This window comes from Falco peregrinus, chromosome 5 (assembly GCF_023634155.1).
Source record: "Falco peregrinus isolate bFalPer1 chromosome 5, bFalPer1.pri, whole genome shotgun sequence".
Taxonomy (NCBI): Eukaryota; Metazoa; Chordata; class Aves; order Falconiformes; family Falconidae; genus Falco; species Falco peregrinus.
Window position 1 is genome coordinate 76,930,672 of NC_073725.1, and position 14,953 is coordinate 76,945,624.

Here is a 14,953-nt window from a genome sequence, read left to right on the forward strand (position 1 = left end):
GACTTTTGGGATTTCCCTGCTAGAGAGTTGACGGCGGCTGTGCTACTAGAGGAGCTCTTTACGTGTACACACATACACACAACTTTTGGAAGTTGCTAACCTTTTTTCAAAGGCTGAAATAATCCTATAGCAGAAGAGCTATGCATTGCTGATGAAATTAGAAATCACTGTTTCGTGCTGTGGAAAAGCAGACCCAGATGCATCACTTGTTGCTTTGTACACTTAAGGCACCTAATTTAGATCTGTGATTCCCCTAACTCTGTGTAGTCTCTGAAGAGGGAGCAAGAGGCATTTCCAGAGAATCTTTCAGATCTATGAATCTGTGTTTTAGTATGGGCTCAACAAGAAGACTTTGAGCTTTAGAGTTTGAATGCAGTGATGTCATTTCATTGGCAAGCATCATGGCCTTAGCCCTGCTGAGTGGCTTCAGCATCTTCCACTGTCTTTTACTGTAACTTCTTTTAACTTCAATGCTGATGAGAGGCTTACTTAGAGAACTGCTGGTTACTACCACATGAGCTTTTCACCCAAGGTCTTTTCAGGCCCTTGGCTGTGTGGGCATTGCTTTTCACATATCTCAGACTGTAGTAACTGGCAGTTCAGTGCCTCATGGTGTTGGCAATTATGCTGGTTTGATTTTGGGTTATTGCCCCATGTATTCTTTCTTTCTCCTTTCGTGCTGCATGAGAAGAAGCAAACTAGCACTTTAAGCTGTACCTAAGCTAGCCCATGTAATGTTTTGTGGGTGGAGAGTGCTGAGCTACCTGGAGTGCAACACAATTTGGCCAGCTGTTAGACCTGCTCCACATGTTGCTGTAAGCTCTCAGATTGAGTGTATGGCTTAGGGCTGTGCTTTCCTCCTCCAAAGCTTTTTGCAGAGCCTGATGCCAAAGCTTGAAAGACTTCATTGTTGTGTGGCTGAAATGGGCATTAGGGAGGGATAAAACACCCAGAACAGCACCTCCGCATCTGCTTTCCCAAACCAGACCCAGCAGGATGAGACTTGCAGCATGGCAGGTGCCAGCCTCTACGTCCAGCAGCTTGATGGTTTGAAATCCAGGCTAAAGCTGTAAAACAGGAGGTTCAAACGGACAGATTCATCCAGTCCTTTGCTTTCCAAATCTTGCTCGTGGCTTATATTTCTCTGAGTTGGGGCTAAAAGACAGGTCTCATGTGTCTGGCACCTTGAGTTTGCTGTGCAGCCCGATAAAGTTGTATCAGCAGTTTGGCGAGAGCGTGTCATCTGACTGATGATTCCACATGGATGTGACTTACCTGTGGTTGAGATTTGTCCTGGGGCCTCATCTATATGTATTTATAGAAATTAATCCATAGCTGCAAGCACAGGATAGCTGCATGGCTCTATCTTCATGAGTCAGAAGGGATAAGGTGACATCCTGGCCCTAGCTGAGTCCCACTGGAGTTTGTCATTGATCTTGGTGAGGCCAGGCTGTCAGTGGTATTTGTAACTAAAAAATACTGACCTTTAAAAGGAGAAAGGACTACAATGATGTCTACCAGAGTTGGTGCAAAGATGAAGGCATAGTTTGGGGAGGAATAAACTATTATAGTTTTTCATTCTTCCTAAAATTTGATAGGTCGCATTTAAATTGTGACCATTCCAGAAAAGAGCACCTTAGAAGAACTATCAAGCAAATGTGTGTAGACATTATTATTGTGCATGATGGGCAGAAAGGGTGGAAGTCACTGTCTTATCCTTTCTTTTCTGTGTTTTAAAATAACCCTTTCCCTGTCCAGAAGAGGGGAAAGGGAAAGTGAGATGCATCTTCAAACTGTCTGAAATACAGTCACCAGAATTGCACATCTTCAGTGGGAAAGCTCTTAATGAGCCCTCTCTATCCCCAGCCTTCTTGCTGCCTGGGATCTTCCTACTGTGCTTCCATATTTCCTATACTAAATTCTGTAGCCATCTGAAGTGAGCATGCACAATGGGAAGGGAAGATGTGCAGGAAGTTCAAATTTGTGTTAATCTGGATTCTGCAAGGAAAACTACGCTAATGCATCGAGAGTCATGACAGCAGGGAGAGTTTGAGAATAATGCTGCCCGGTGCAGGGGCATGGCTCTCAGTGAATCATGTCAGACGTGGCCCCTGCCTGTGTGTTAGGGTTGAGGCCTTTGCTGGAGTGAGAATAATGCTTCCTCTGCTGCTGCTGCTGTGGTCAACAGAGTTGAAAGGGAGAGGTTATACAGATACAGAATTTATAATCTGTCTCTGGAGGTAGTGGAGGGTGCAGCATCTTTAAGGGATTTGGGTGTTGTCTCATAGTGATAATGACTGAGCAGATCTTTAGATTGGAAAGTGCCTCACATGTGAGGAGATGAGATTGTGGAGTACATAGAAATTCTTCCTGTAGTTTCTGTTTTCCTGCTGTGCCTGGGAAGCAGTCTTAGAAGACTCGTTGCAACTTAAAAGACTCTCTTAGATCATCTGACAGCAAAAGCTATTTCTTTGTTGTTGGAAATGAGAAGAGAATACACTGTAAGCAAGAATAAGAGATACTGGATTTGGTCATATTTTTGTATGACAGTTAAATATTCATGATTTTGCTGCACGCAGCTCCAGTCTTCTCTAAAATGTGCTTATTCTTGTTTCTGCTCGGTATTTTACAACACATTTTTGTTCTGCTGTGTATTTCCTTCCCATAATTGTCTGGCGTCATCTTGGTAATATTGTCTGAAGCAAAGCAGTAGCTCTGGGGTTTTTTCACACTTTTTGAAAAAATGGTGCATGTTCAATCCTAGCTATGGTACAAATTGGTCTTTCCAGTGTTTTAAGGTAGCAGAAATCAGAATTTGTCTGCTAAAACAAGTAAGAAAAAGGATAACTGACAAAAAAAAGAATAACTATAAATGGGAGGTTATGGACCTGCCCTCCTTTCCTGCTCTTTCTGGTCATGGCAATATGGATAGAGAGGCTATCAGTGCTGTAAGAAACCCTGCTTACAGCAGGGTGTGGGGGAGACAGTCGTGGAAATGGTTATGGTTAAACAATTCTGGGTTTTGAAGCCTGTCACAGTGTCGCTGGGGCTGCTGTAGCTGCCGTTGGCTGACTGTAGGGTACCTTTCCTCCCTGGTATAATGCCTTTACCATGAGACGTGCGATTATTACAGTGCTCTGAGTCCGCAGAGCTTGCGGAAGAGGTGTTTTCAGGTAAGTATCAAAGGCTTTACTGCCTCTTCACCATTCTGCACAGTGCATGGGGAGGGAGTCTCCTCTCTGCCAAGAGATGGGTCAGCATCCAGAGATGATGTATCAGCTAGCCTGGGAGAGGCTTTGTGAACTGCTGTGTTTGCACAGAAGCTTTACGGCTACTGTAATGTTGGAGGCGTAGGAGAGGAACCAGCCCTGAAGTGAAGCCAGCACAGTTCTCACACCTACCCTCTCTCTCATTGTGGGACATTAAAAGTAGCACTAAGGTATCATAAAGATACATAGTGTCAAAATCACCAAAATTATGTCAGTAAGAGTGGGGTTCTGCAACTGCCTGAGGAGGGTCACTCCGCATTATATGTCAGATAGGAGTCATCTCAATATTGTAACTGACTATTCAGTTCTCTTCTACATCCATGGAGAGGGTTGCTTTCTTCCTATTTTCCCTGTGCATTGCAGTTCTCCACTGGCACACTTTAGCTAGACTGAACAAAGCAGGGTGTGTTGTATTGCAACCATTGATGTCTATTTTCTTACTCATGAGGAAAAGGATTTTCTAGGAGAACTGAGACTTCTCAAGCTTCATTTTCTCTTGCTTTGTGAAATCACATTCAGATTGGCTGCTAGAAAACAGATTCTGACAGATCACAGTAACTATTTTCCACAGGCCTTGATTCCCAGGTGTGGACAGATCCCTGCTCTGGCAGGCAGTGTGCCTGGGATCACAGCTGGTCCACAATTTACACTATGATACTTCCTAAAGGTCAGCTTTTTACCCTGGATTTCCCAGCGCACAGCCCCTGTGTCCGAACTGAGGCTGGATGATTATAATGAAGGTTTCTACGGAAATGTAGGCTGGAGTTGGTTTGACCACATTTGTCCTGTCTCTTTTCCTTCTTCTTGAAAGTTCATAGACCCTGAGGTTTGTTCAAGGAAGAACTGGAATAAAGAGAAGACTGAGGTCTTGCTGCATTCACATTTTATTGGGCTTGGCTTTGCTCACTGCATTGTGCCTGTGTTGCATGCAGGAGCTGGCATCAAATATTGGAAACAGAGATTATCTTCTGTTTCCTTAAATCAATGATTTCTTGCTTTTCACAACAACCAAGTGTAATATTACAAGTGGAGGCTGGTGATTTATGAACTTCAGGGCAAAATGGACAAATCCATTGAGATATGTCAAAGGTTTCAGTTTTGAGTAGTTGTGTTGACTGAAACCAGTTGAAAAGCGAAATCTCCAGTTCTGGTTTTAGGCAAGTATCTCATGAAGCACAGGAAGTAGAGGAAGGAGAAAACACACAAGGTTACTGAAGCAGAAAGGCAGATGTCAAAGGGGTTTTAATATTATTCAAATTAATTTCATTTTCTAGTTTTGTTTTTCAGTGTTTGTAGAATGATATGAAGTGCCTGTCATTTGCCAAGCAGTGCAAAAAAAAAAATCTCTTAGGTGATTACATGATTAAACAGCATTATATGTACCTCGTAATCCAGAATTGATGCTTCTTCATGCAGTGTTAGTCCATTTTTTATCCATAATAAAACCCCTGATGAAATTTAATTCATTTTTTTCGTTTTTGAAAAGGGTGTCCGCATGAGATGAGGACAGATTAACAACTGCTGTAAATCAAAGTAGTCTTTAAAAATAGTGAAGCTACTCTGAGATACACCATGTGAACCTATGTCTTAAAAGTGACAGGGTTTTTTTTTTTTCTCAATCTTGGAATGAATCCTGCCCTCTGAACTCTGCCTAAATATATCCATATTTCTGGAATGTTCAATATTGGCATAGCTATGAACATCACTTCTTCCCAAACTTGAACTTGACAAACGTGACTTTCAAAAGCTGCATTTGTTCCCCGGCTATGGTCTTGCTTACTGAGCATGCAGTCACAGAAAATTCTCATGAGTGACACATTCTTAAACTTGCACTTGTACAAGTTGCTTGCTTGGCTGCCCAGAAAATGTATGAGAAACAAAATAAGGTGCTGAGACTGGGAAACACTACACTTCTGTAAAGCTGTGACCTAGATGCCAGAGTCTTTGCCTGTCTGTGAGTATGTGGAACAATAAGACTTACAGATATGCGTCACTTGTGGTGACATGAGCACAGGAGAAATGTCCTGTTTTGGTTACAGGCATGTGGAAGTTCATGCAGTTCCTTCCCTCCCCTTCCATTTGATTAGTTAATTAGAACATTCCTTTAACAAAGCACTTTTCTGCTGGATGCTCAGCACATCGTGGAGAATCAAGGTCTCGAGCTGCTCAGCCTGATCCTGTGGTGCCTTTTGCATGCAACTCCTGTTCGTGTCAGTGGGTATTCTGCATGTTGGAGGGTCACTGGGTTGGACCCTGGGAATGTTCAGTCTCTCAGGAAGCAGTTGCAGATATCTTGGGGTATCACTTAATTGGAGCTAGTGGTGTGGTTGTAAGAAAGCAAATGATAGACTGAGAACATTGGACTAATGAGTTTAATCCATTAATGTGCATCCTTATGTTTGCTCTAGCCATAAAGTACAATTTTTTTCCTAGCCCTTTATTCTGAGGGATCAAGATAACACACAGGTGAGAGATGTCCTTCGTGCATTTCAGGCAGTGAAGAAGGTGTTTGCGGTGCCAAATGGATTTTACTGGCAGACGGTTGAAACCGATGAAAAATATTTCCCTAACAGCAATGACGTTGAGGCTTGCAGAGATACAGACACTGAGGTAAAAAGAAAAAAACAAACAACCAAACACCCAAACCACTGCTTTCAGACTTGTGGAATCATGTGGGAAGTTGAGAGACGATAAGTGACCTGGAATATTTCAATCTCAAGGTTTGGTACAAATACCTCTTGAGGTATTTCTCACTCAGACCTAAATATATCAGCTGAGTATTTTGTGTCATCAGTATTGATGTGCTGATTGCTCTGAGCCACAGAAGATTAAACTATGAAATGTGCAGGTTGAAGAAATTGCTACTAACCAGGTGCAAATCAGTAACAGTAGACAAAATTTTGAGAACCTAAAACCACTTGACTGCAAGCCAATATACAACACAACTTTTTTTAAAACTTGTGCTCAGAAACATTAAAAATTTTCCGAAGCTTCTGGTACTATCTCCCTGACCTACAGTAACTGTGTATGTGTTGTGTGAACAACAGTAGGAAGTAATTCTGCTTAGTTTACCTTAAGAAGAGGTTAAGGTAACATAAATTAGCTCATATTTACCTCTGTTTAGGAGTGCACACCAAAAGGTACTGGACCTCCATCCATTCACGATAACTTGTTGACTATGGTAACACTTTTCTTAGCTCTTGTGCAACACAAAGCATGGCATGTTTGATCTGACAGAGTTCACTTTCCCATTAGCATTGATTCAGGGCGATGCAGGTATGCAAAGTTCTTCCTGAACACGCAGCAAGGCTGACCAGTTGCTGTGAGTGTATCAGGCTTGCGCCTGGAAGTTGCTTGAAGTCCACAATTAGGAGCTGAAGACACCTGGCACTTGACGGAGTTGGAAAATGCCTCATGTCTTCATTGTAGCTCCTCGCCTCAGGAACACTGTCGGCAGCTCCATACAGACCTCTGACAACATGGGCAGGATGCTCTGTAAGGGAAGGCAAGCTGGGAGCTGAGACTAACAGCGAGGCAGGCAGGGCCAGTGACCTCACGGGCAGGGTTCAGCCCCACAATTCCCAAGCAGGAAGAGCAGAGCAGGTCAGTGACAAGGCCAAGCCAGAAAGTCAGTGGGTTAGAATAATGGCCAGGATTGGTGACGTGTGAGACTGGGCATACCTTCCTCAAAGCTCAGGCGGAGACCAAAGCCAAGTGCCTGGCTCCTAAGCAAAGGGGAGATAAGCAGTTACTGAGGTTTCTCGATGCTGGACAGCTGTATTATCAAAGTTGGCCCTGAGCCCGACAGCCAAGCCCCAGGGACTCTCATAGCAGCTACAGAAAAACACTTCCTTACCGGTTGCTGTGAATATTGGGTTAATATCAGGAGAGCCTGAGCTAGACAAATAGAAAGAAATAGAGCTTTTATTCCTAATTAGACCACTTTCTTATGATTCGAGTAAATTTATATCTTCATTTATCGTGATGGTATAAGCCTCATAATGTGTTTATGGTGGAGTAGCATTTCATTTAAAGTGTCCAATAGTGATGAATTCTTTTGCTGTTCACTGCAGCCATAAAGCTTGCTGCTGGGAATAGTGTTTTGTTGCTTTATACCCAGGTGAACCATGCACAAATTTGAGGACAGTACAATCATGCTTTTCTAATCTACAGCTAGACAATTTATTACCCACAGCACCACACAACTTCCTGTCATAAAGCACTTGTTTTTTGGAACAATATGTTTCTTCTGATAGGAAAGTTACAATAATTTGCTTCCCTTTTGGGTATAGAAATTCAGTGTGTGTTGGTGTATGTCTTCCTACATACCAGGACATGCTATTTGGATTAGCCTGGTAAATATGATTTCAAAATGTAAATCTGGGACAGTACCAGTGATGCCTGCCTTTTGGCATTTTTTTTTTTATGTTGATTTTGGCACTTTTGGTAGGTATAAAGAAACAACCAGTTGGTCTATTATTATTTAACCATCTTTCTGTAGTTCATGAAGTTAAACAGCAGGAGTGATACACTTCAGTCTCTGCCCCAGAGAATTTGCATTTTTTTTACTAGTAGGTTTATTTGACAAAAGACACGACTGTATCAGCAGAAATAGATTTGATCACAATTATCGTGGATAGTTATGATTCAACCTGAAGCCAAGAGCCTACTGTGCTAAACTGCATATAAACATAAAATAAAATGAAGCCTTTTTGTAGTTCTTACAATGTAGATAAGGCATGGGAACTAAAGTTGAAGAGATACAGCTGTGTGGTCATTGAGGGCTTGGAAACATTTGACTCATTTCTCCAATGTGCTCTTGCTGTTCAGGTTGCCATGGTACTGCTGTTCGAAACTCTCTTCCAAAGTCCCCTAGCTACCCATCATATGTTGCAGCTGGTACTTGGTTCTGGTCTGGATATCTGTGGACTCCGCCTGCTCTATCCTCAGCAGGATGTGCTGTTCTCTAGCTCAGGTGAGGTCTAGTTTTCCTTCAGAGACTTCTTCATGTGATGATACTGATGTGAAGGCAAAAACCTGTAAATGTATAAGGTGAAGAAGGATGTGGTGTTGTGGGTGTGGGGGAGAGTACCAGATTGGCATGAGTGTTGATTTATCAGTTCCTGTATATTTCCTAAAAGAAATGATTAAAAAAAATATCTTTGGCTGTTTCTTTCCTTCTGTTCCCAGTGTTGAATATCCATGAGTTGAATTTTTAATCCTTGGCACATTTTCGTGTCTGAAACCACTTTAGTTGGTGGTCCTTTGCAGTGATCTTTCCCAGATTGCAGTGCCCTAAGCTCTAGGATTACACTTCTGTGAGTCAAATGTACTAAATTAGTTTCCACTGATTTTCCTGAAGGTTTTAGCTACAGAAAATCAGCCTCCCCCTTCCACATTTTCCCCCATCCCATTGCCTATGGGACTTCAGAAGCATGGGCAAAACTACTGCTTTAGCCATCTTGTAGTTGTATTGGCTGATAAGCTATCGCCAAAATGTCACATTTGCCAATAGAAGATGGTCTGAGATGGGAGACCAACAAGATAAGGTAAACAAATGATACGGGTCTCTGAACTCAAATCACTGTGTCTTTACTCTTAGACACCAATGTTTTCAAATACTGGCACATACCACTCAAGTGTTTATACTTTTTCCATTTGTGAAATAATGAAACCTGTCTTAAAGCATGTGTGGAATATTAGTAGTTGCCAATGCAATAAAACTCCAGAGCAACCAACATTACATTAGCTGCAAAGTATAGAGATCGCCTCTGCAATACAGTATGGCTTGTACTTTCTTTTGAGCCAAGAAGTTCTCCTGCAAGGTTTGTATAGAATCATTTTAGTTGGAAAAGACCTTTAAGATCATCCCAAATACAGGCAATCCATTTCTCTTGGGAAAAGTATAGGCAGGCTGAGAGTGAAAGAAATGGGTTTCTGTTTCCTCAGGCAGAAGGTGAGTGAAGACCAGCTTAAGCGGAGAAAAACTCTCCATTCTCCTTGCCCCCTTTTTACATTTGACAACAGGAGCAGACTGCCTTAGAAATGGGATTGCAATTGCAGTTGTCTCAGTGCTGTGCAATACATTCACACTGATAGCTGGAGAAATGAAGAAGGACTCCAGAAATGAATAAGAAAACCATAAAATCACCAGTCATTAGGAGTTGACAAGCAGCAGATCTGCCTCAGTGCTCTGTACCATGCACCATTATTTGGGAACATTTCGTATGAAGAAACAATTCATTTGAGCTGAGAACCGCTCTGTGGGTTTGTAAATTAGATTTTTACCCTTAGCTTGAAAACTTTAAAATGATTATTTTAAATATTTACAGCCAGTTTCTCCATTATCTACCTGCTCCAGAGACTTATGTTCTGGCTTCTGATCCTTATGCAACAAATGATACGATTGATTATGTTTTTAAACCTCAGGGAAGAAAATTACACACCTTGCTTCTTTTTCTAGCTTCTTCAGTAAGAACTGCAGAGGAGCCAAATTTGCTCTTTTTCTGGGGTTACTTACTGGACCCCAACTATGCTGACAGTAGACATGGAGGAAGGTTTGATGGGAACAGGGAAGGTTTGTTGCAGGAAATAAGGGAAGCCACAGGTCAAGTCCTGGTAGGGAAATGAAGATGGCTAATCCAATATTTGCCTAGATATGTTATCTTACAAAATAGTACAAAATCTGTATTTGATGCATAAGGAAATAATATAGAAAAAAAATCCACAGATTTCCAGTTTGTGGTCTCCTTCCTAGTTTTCCCGTATCTGATGAAACTGACAGAAAACATCCCTCTCTTCAGGCCCATGTTCTTGTCCTGTGTCCCCTTCAATCCCCCCAGCCTTCCTCGTGGACATGAACAACATACTGCAGGAGGTGTTGAAGTGCTGACTTGTAGTGTACCAGCTGCTCTGTAGTAACTAACCCTGTGCACACTCCTTTCCACAGCAAATATGAGGCGGCCAACCCCCCTTTCTTTAACAGATGATCTTGAATAATCTCAGATTTACTTTTAGGTAAAAACATGCAGCTGATTTCCAGCATATCGCCCACAGGGCAGGTAATTAGTAGGCCACTTTGTTGAAGTCTGGCTATGACAGATCTGAAAAGAGCACTTGAGTGGAATGAATGACCTTGGGACAGGTTGTTCCATGTTTTAGTCACACATATGTTTGTCTTTCACAGAAAAGCTGCCTTCTTCCTATACTTCAAAGACTGGCATGGTGCCACCGGTGCTGGCTTTAGGTGTGAGAGGGCCTAAAGCACGTAGTACACTGCAGAATCTCATTGGGCCACCTGACCCGCAGCTGGCTAGTGTGACGGACAGCAGTTCCATCAATGCCATCTACTGCAGGAGCCAAGCAGAGCCTCTCGTCTACCTGCCCCACCTGGACAGCCGTGTGCACAGGGAGCTGTGCCTCTGGTTTGGAGGGAGGGCTGCTGATGCAGCACTGCAGGCTGCTCTCCCGGATCTGGCTTCCCCGTGCAACACAGAAAGGTGATGGCCCTGGATGGTTTTGAACTGTGGTTGTTCCCACAGGCAAGGTGTGACATGGAGGCCAGGCAGGCACGCAGCTAGCGTGCTTTGTCTTTACATATCAGTCTTCTGCTAAAGGTCTCGGTGAACAAGAGCGCAGGGTGGGAGCTCTCTGTCTACTTCTGTATTTCCAGACCAGTTACTACAGTCTGCAAAAGCCCCTCTCTCCCAGGACTGTCTCCTCCGCAGCACATAATAGATGTATCAAGGTGTCAGGTGTGGGACTCTTGCAGTTGCTTCCCCTTACTTGTTCCCTGCTAGCTAGGCCAGTAATTCATACACTTGCAGCACCTGCTTATGGGCCCTCTGTCCCAGATACAGCTGATCCGACTGGTTTTCGACCTCCTCCAGCTGTGCCTGCTTTACTAGAAAGTGGCCTTTTACTAGAAAGCCTGGTCTAGCTTTGTTCTATGTCCCTTACCAAGTGATTAGAGGTAAGGGACTTCAGGTGGAAAAGGCTCTTTGGAGGATTATGACAGAAGTGTGTGAAAATGAAGGGTGACTTACAAATTTTTAACTCTAGCAATCAGCATGAGAAATGCAGTTTAGGAACTGATGGCATAGCAGTAGGGTGCCAAAAAGTGCTGGGAGCAAGTGAGGTTCAGGAATCTGGAATCTTGCTCTCAGATGGGTCTGGGTACAGCTGCAGAGGGAATGGGCTTTTAAGAATATCGAACTACAGATCTCCTCTCCCTGGCTGTCACGTTTGCCACACAGGCCTGTGTAATCACATGGGATGCAACTCTGCACTGGGATTTGCAGGCCCTGGGCATCTTCTTTTAATATTGCTAAACGGAATAAATGATGCTGTGGTGAAACTCTCCTGCAGAAAGCTCAGACAGGGCTCTGCAACTGCAAGTTCTGGACAGGTCTTCAAAGGTCCCTTCTGATCCTGGATACTGGGTACAGCATGGCATACTGTGTCAGAGGCAGCAGGCTAGAGGTGGGGTCATCTGCAGTCCTGCACACTTTCTGCAAAGTGACAAAGTGCAGCTGTGTAGAATTAATCTGATGCTCATGGAGGGATTGTGTGTCTAGGTTCAGTTCTGCTTGGCCATGAATAGTGACTCTTAGGTTTTACTTATAAGATTTGAAAAAAATCAATTTGGCAAAGTTTTGTCCTCTTTACTTGTTTATTTTCCTTAGAGATGCTTTTTTCCTGTTACAAAAATGATGAATTCTGCTCCTCGCATATAACTTAGCTAGTCCAGAGCAGTGCTACTTTCTAAATAATACACTTGTTTTTCTCCTAATGCTGGTAATTTGGTCCATTGGGAGACAAGAATACAAAGTGCAACTGAGATTGCAGTTTTTAGATTATACTTGCAAATGCTGTGGTCTTCTGGGAGTGAACAAGCAGGATGTATTCCAGCCAATTCAGGGGTGGCAATGAATGAGGCAGGCAGGTTTGTCTGAGCAGCCTGCATTTCACAGACCTAGCCAAACTGTTTCACAGACTGCAGTTTGCATTGCTGTCAGTCTCTGGCTTTCAGAACCACACCTTATATTTACCATGGCATGATTTGGTCCTTTTGGGTATGCAGGAATGTTGTAGAGGTTTCACTGGCATGAACATCTCTGGCAGACTTGATTGTGCTTGTTGCCCAACATGAACCTTTAAAATTGATTAAACTCGGGATAAAGCACCAAAAGTGAATAGGAGCTACGATGACTCTGTGGGTAGGAAAAGCTTTGGTAACACAGCCTGACATATTTCTTGATTCCCAGATCTCTTTGCCAAGCTGACTACTTTGCATTACCTACTTCTAATTGAACACAGAGAGCCTCAGAGGGAGTAATATTAAAAGGTGTTCAGTCAGAGAAACGTTGATGCAGCTCATGTCATAGACAAGGGATTGAAATGGCTTTTCCAGTGAAGTAGTTTTACCAGAGAAACTTCTGTTACTCTGGGTTTGTTGCAGAAAGTAGGTTTGAGTAGAACCCGGTATAACAGCTTTTAATATTTATGTTTTTCTTTAGCTCTCAGGGTCCTTCGTCAGCCAGGGCAGAAGCAGATGAAGAAAAGGTTGATCTCCAGGACGTGGTGCTGTGTCAACCTCCAGCAATGCTTGTCTCAACTACCAAAGGTCAGTGTTAGAGAATAAATCTTGAGGTTTTATGGCTCTCCTTCACTGACAGTATTACCTCAGTGTAGCCCACCTGTTTTGGGAAATTCTGCCTCCCTGGGTTCCTCAGTGCTGTGACTTGGACAGTTCCAGAGACGGGAATGAATTTATAGTGAAACACTGTTGCCTGAAATGAAGTGACAGGGGAGTATTATCTCATGGGAGTAGCTGCTAGAGTTCTGTAGAGTGCTTAGGTTTCACCACAGGGTAAACAAAAGAAATAACCCACCCCACAGGAAATCTCTACACACAGGGGCCTGTTCATCAATCATGTGAAGACTTAACAGTGTCCTTGAACTGTATGTTTATCTGGTTAGAGATCATCTACCTCTACTGGTGAAGAGTCAAGTATAATCATTGTGGGTATGAAATGGTTAAGACTTCATTCAGGGCAGTACTGATCACACAATCACAAAGGAAAGCACTTAATGGGGCTAATATTAACTGGCTAACACCTGGCTCTGCCCAAATCCCCCTTTTCCTTTTGTAGGAGGGTAGTGTTCTACCTTCTGAATTGGTGCCTGGCTAGCAGCAAGCTGACTGTGTTTAAGGAAAACCTGCCAACGCATGTGGGCCTTCTAACTGGCTCAGGATCTGTGTGGTATTGGGGTGTCTGCTGTAGAAGGCCAGTGTACTGACAACCCTCTCTAGTGGGTTGTCATAGCAGATCTCAGGTGCAAGTGATTTTTAGACAATGCTGTCAGAGTGTTGTTGTCTGGTTTCTACTCCCACAACTGAAGATAGTTTCACAGGAAAAAACAACTGAGGGGAGTGGAAGCTCAGTAGCTGTTGGGGGAGGGGGAGATATCAGAAGGAAACAAGTATTGTACTGATACAGAAAGGAGGCACAGAAAATTATATTGCCAAAGGAAAGAATGTATGAGAAAAGAATGAAAGCATAAACCAAAGAGATGAAAGGAGTGGAAAGTGACAGACAGAAAATGGACAAGGGAGAAGGAAAAAAAAAAGTGTCTCACCTTTGAGATACACTTTCATTTAAATGGGTAGTTAACTCTGGTAGCTTGGCAGGCAGCCATTGGCTCTTTGTTATTTGGGATTGGTATTGATGGCAGCTGGTTGCTGCTGGTGGAATGAGTCACATTTTCTGCCTCCCCTTCCTTTTATGGCCATTAATGATTCACATTTGATGTGGGCTGCTGAGTTACACCACACCACGTTCCATCTGTATTTGGGCTCAGGAAGTCACTTTCAAGCTTTTCTCCTCAGATAACTGTATCATGACTTTCAGACAAGAAGCTGAAAACCTGGTCTGAGAGCAGCCACCTATGGAGTTTTAAGGAAAGGAAACATTCACTGACTTTGTCCCTCAGGTCTCCAGCAGCTTCTCTTGCAGACAGGAAGGTACACCCATGCAGACCATGCAGAACAAATATACTGCAGTTCCCACCAGTTATATCTGCCCCTTCTCAATAATCAAAGTTTTACTGGCCCTAGCAGGTATTCTTGTTGATTCAGGACACCTGTATTTGAAAAAACATTTTTTAAGTGTCAGCAGCTAGAGAGGAAACAAAATCTTACCACCTGCAACCCTAAAGTTTGACAGTTCACGTATAAAGAAAGTGGCAGTAGTGTGAGTCTGGCTCAAAGCCTGCAGAATTAAAGCCTTAACGTCAAATAGAAATTTCAGGCGAAGAAACACCCTGCCTGTCCCATCCTTAGGAACAAACACAAGCTTTTGCTTTGTTTTGTTGCTGTTGCTTTGAACTACCAGACTGAACCTTCGTCAGATTCCTGGGGGGACAAATATCCATATCATAAAATCTAGAACCAGAAGAAACATTCACTGCTGGTAGTCCTATCCCCAAAACCAAGTGTAATTGGGACACAGAGATTAAAATACTCCAACCTCATTACATCATTCAATTGGAGCTAAGAGAAATTAATGAGGCAGTATAGAGGAAACTGAGGTAGAAGTGATACTGAGGGTTTGTCTTCAGAGCTCACTTTTGACAGGTTGTGGAGATCTGAACGTACATGGTGTACAGAAAAAAGCCATACT

General features: G+C 43.0%; 1 protein-coding gene across 5 annotated transcripts in view; it reads left to right on the top strand.

Moving 5' to 3' along the window:
* Positions 1-14,953, top strand: part of DNAAF8 (dynein axonemal assembly factor 8) — a 95,578-nt gene that overhangs the window by 41,740 nt on the left and 38,885 nt on the right. For 4 of the 5 annotated variants that reach the window (XM_027796402.2, XM_055806423.1, XM_055806424.1 and 1 more), the window contains 4 exons: positions 5,763-5,879; positions 8,100-8,244; positions 10,456-10,768; positions 12,788-12,894. In XM_027796402.2, the coding sequence (XP_027652203.2) occupies positions 5,763-5,879; positions 8,100-8,244; positions 10,456-10,768; positions 12,788-12,894 (682 nt within the window). The remainder of the gene's footprint in view (positions 1-5,762; positions 5,880-8,099; positions 8,245-10,455; positions 10,769-12,787; positions 12,895-14,953) is intronic. The other variant, XM_055806422.1, reaches the window with a different exon arrangement.